The sequence below is a fragment of the Carassius auratus genome, chromosome 5, assembly GCF_003368295.1.
Source record: "Carassius auratus strain Wakin chromosome 5, ASM336829v1, whole genome shotgun sequence".
NCBI classification, from domain to species: domain Eukaryota; kingdom Metazoa; phylum Chordata; class Actinopteri; order Cypriniformes; family Cyprinidae; genus Carassius; species Carassius auratus.
In genome coordinates, this window is record NC_039247.1 from 26,143,518 (window position 1) to 26,147,400 (window position 3,883).

Sequence of the window (3,883 nt, forward strand, 5' to 3'; positions counted from 1 at the left end):
TTACCCTTCACCCCAGACTGAAAGTGCATAAGCAGGGACTTATGGTGAAGTGAAAGCCTCCTGGGCCTCATATGGTCCAGAGGATGAACCTGTGGAATTGTGTTTGGCAGTAAAGGAACTGTTTGGGAATAGCATAGGTGTCACTGCACACACAAAATAACTATGTTGAAACTATGTTGCAGGGATGCTGGAGTCATTTTGTATGTGTCTGTATTTATTTATTTATTTAAATATGTTAATGTACTGTAAGAATGAAAATGTATTTGAAACAACTTGAATACACACCTCGAATACTATATACAACCCTTTTATCATAATCCTTAAATATTCCGAGTGAAATGTTTAAATGCAATTTTCAGTTTCATAATGCAATGTATTTTATTTAAAAATGTCGACACACACACACACACATATATAAATGTGTCTAACATGACATTTTACTAAATAAATAATCAAATAGCCCAAATAAACCAATAAATAAATTTATAAAAATAAAAAATAAATACAAATATGAATTGTGACACACTTCATTGAACATCATAGGTCTACTTAAAAAGAAAAACAACAACAACAACACAGGGCTATTTATACATTTAAACCTGATATCTTGACGTCGAAAAAATGGTAGGTCCATGAACTTCCCTTAGAGGAATTAGAAAATATTTCACTGCTGTCACTGTCTTGCACGTCATGTCAACTGTCCTGTTTACTGTAACGTTCAGCGATTCTGACAGAACCGGTGACTTCTCCGTTATCTCAACATCTTTCTAGTGCACAGACCCAGCCCTGTTCTGTACAAGCACGCTGTGATCCCGTCTGTGAAGAGGGATGCCTGTGTTTTTATAGTATCGTGGAGAAGGTGGAGGGTTAGGAGGAGCCTGTCAGCCTGTCACAGATCGAAAGCCCGTTTTTAAGAGTGAACGTGAGGCGAAGTGTTTCCACGCGTGGAGACGCTCAACATCGGAAGTTTTCACAGATGGACACTTTCAACCCGTCGTGCTGTTTACTGAAAGTTTATTCCCGTGGATGTGAAAGAGAACAGAGCACTGAGCGAAACTCTTTTGAAAAGAGCGTGTTTTGACATCCATTATTGATTGTTCGGATTAATCGCGCGGGCTGACTGTCTTTCAAAGTAGGCTACTTCGTTTACATTTAGACGCTTTGGATACATTTAAAACTGAATCACATTTGATTTGTTCAAAGTCAAATCAAATAAAGCATGACAATGAAGATTTCCAAAAGGAACATCTTTTTTTCTTCAAAACATCTGGGCATTCATTGTCAATTACTGTATGATGGAGCATGAATCGACTTTTCCTCTTCAAAATTCATAAAAAATGACTAATTTCTGTTACAAACAAAACAAGGCAAATACCATATGCATGGCATTGGATGTACTAACCATTTTAAGACTTTAATGAGGTTATTAAAATGGCCCAGTGCGAGAAGATCATGATTGTACTTTTCCAGCTTATGATTGCTGGATCTACACTGGAGATCGGAGCGTATGATTTGGAACGTGGTCGTCCGGAAAAATGTGAACCCATCACCATTCCCATGTGCCAGGGGATCGGCTACAACATGACACGGATGCCCAACTTAATGAATTATGAAAGCCAAGAGGAAGCTAGCATTAAACTGAATGAATTCGCCCCTCTGGTGGAGTACGGGTGTGATGTCCACCTGCGATTTTTCCTGTGCTCTCTGTATGTGCCGATGTGTGCTGATCAGGTGTCCAACACTATCCCAGCATGCCGTCCTATGTGTGAACAGGCAAGACAGAGGTGCTCACCTATAATGGAACAATTCAATTTCGGCTGGCCGGACTCATTGGATTGCTCAAAGCTGCCAACCAAAAACGACCCGAATGCATTGTGCATTGAAGCTCCCGAAAGTGACACTCAACCTGAGACTAAGAAAGGTGAGGGAATGCTGCCAGTAATTCCGAGGTCCAGGGAACCCACTACAGGGAGAGGACCTGCCTCAAGTGTCTCGCGGTCCTGTGATAACCCGGAGAAGTTCCAATATGTGGACAAAAGTGAGTCTTGTGCGCCTCGTTGCACTCCAACGGTGGATGTCTACTGGTCTAGGCAAGATAAAGACTTTGCGTTCATTTGGATGGTGGTGTGGTCGACGCTTTGCTTTCTTTCTACAGCATTCACAGTTCTCACCTTTCTCCTCGACCCCCAACGCTTCCAGTACCCCGAGCGTCCCATCATCTTCCTCTCCATGTGTTACAACATCTACTCGGTGGCTTTCATCATCCGCTCGGTGGCTGGGGCTGAGAATATTGCCTGCGATCGGGAAAACGGAGAGCTCTACATTATCCGGGAGGGTTTGGAGAGCACAGGCTGCACCATAGTGTTCCTCATCCTCTATTACTTTGGCATGGCCAGTTCCATCTGGTGGGTCACCCTCACCCTCACCTGGTTTCTCGCAGCGGGACGAAAGTGGGGCCACGAGGCTATTGAGGCACACAGTAGCTACTTCCATATGGCCGCCTGGGGTATTCCCGCACTGAAGACCATAGTCATCCTCACTATGAGGAAGGTGACTGGGGACGAGTTGACGGGGTTGTGTTACGTGGGCAGCATGGACAGTAATGCTCTCACTGGCTTTGTGTTGATCCCTCTATCCTGTTATCTCATTGTTGGGACTTCTTTCATCCTGACGGGGTTCGTTGCACTCTTTCACATCCGGAAAATCATGAAGACTGGTGGCACCAACACAGAAAAACTGGAGAAGCTCATGGTTAAGATTGGAGTCTTTTCCATTCTCTACACGGTGCCCGCTACTATTGTCATCATATGCTATTTCTATGAAAGGCTCAATATGGAATACTGGAAGTTCAAAGCTCTGGAAAACAAGTGTGTGGCCTTTCCTGGTCGCAGGAGCGAGGATTGCACCCTGGACTCGTCGGTTCCTACAGTAGCTGTGTTCATGCTGAAAATCTTCATGTCATTAGTGGTGGGCATCACTAGTGGGGTTTGGGTATGGAGCTCAAAGACACTTCAGACCTGGCAAGGGTTGTGCAACAGAAGGTTGGCTGGGCAAACGAACCGCAAGCCCTGCTCCGGTGTCAGCTGCAGCAGCTCCCACTGTCATTACAAAGCACCAGCTGTGACACTTCACATGAATAAATCGGACGAGTACACAGACAGTCCCACACATGTTTGAGAATAAAAAACCTCTTCTTTGGAGCCATGCACAGACTTATGAGGCTCATATTGTGATGAAATGCTCAGGTTCGACTACAGATATGGTAAAGGTCACATTTGTCACGGGTGGCATTTAAAATAGCTAAAAGGTTTGTTGCATGGAATGAATGCAGCGAATTTCAGAATGCCTTATTTATTGTGGGTATTTAAGTATTGCTGGTTGTATAATTTTGTACTGTATGTACTATATTGTACATAAGGAAGCGTTTTAAATACTTTTACAGTATGTTACATTTTCTTCCTCAAAAAGGAGCAATAAAACTTTTAATGTCTTTTCTGTTTGTTTATTTCTTTATCTGTTATGTGATAAATAAGATTCTATATAATTGTATTAGTTTTACCAGTAAAATGTTGTTTAGTGCATGTAAACCGTTCTCTGAAATAATGTTTTTAGCACTTTTGATTAAACTGGATTTTAAATAGTAGAAATACAGTGAAAATTAAATCAGTTTATATAAGTTTGGTAGGAATCATTTTCTATACATGAAAATTAAGTTTATTAAGGTTTGGTAAGAATAATTTTCTATGCAAAGTGTATTTTATTTCAAACCATAAATCAGTACTGCGTTCAGTTCGATTTAATTAAGAATATAAAATATTGAAAAAATCAGGACTTGAATTCTCAATCTTTAACACTTCTCTGTTAACACCAAATGTTAAGTGAA

The 3,883-nt window shown here is 41.4% G+C and overlaps 1 protein-coding gene across 1 annotated transcript; it reads left to right on the forward strand.

Moving 5' to 3' along the window:
• Positions 1-816: 816 nt before the first annotated feature.
• LOC113084065 (frizzled-9-like) lies at positions 817-3,465 on the forward strand. Its single transcript, XM_026254766.1, has one exon. It carries the CDS (start codon positions 1,432-1,434, stop codon positions 3,175-3,177), a length of 1,746 nt encoding a protein of 581 aa, XP_026110551.1. The 5' UTR covers positions 817-1,431; the 3' UTR covers positions 3,178-3,465.
• The last annotated feature ends 418 nt before the right edge of the window (positions 3,466-3,883 follow it).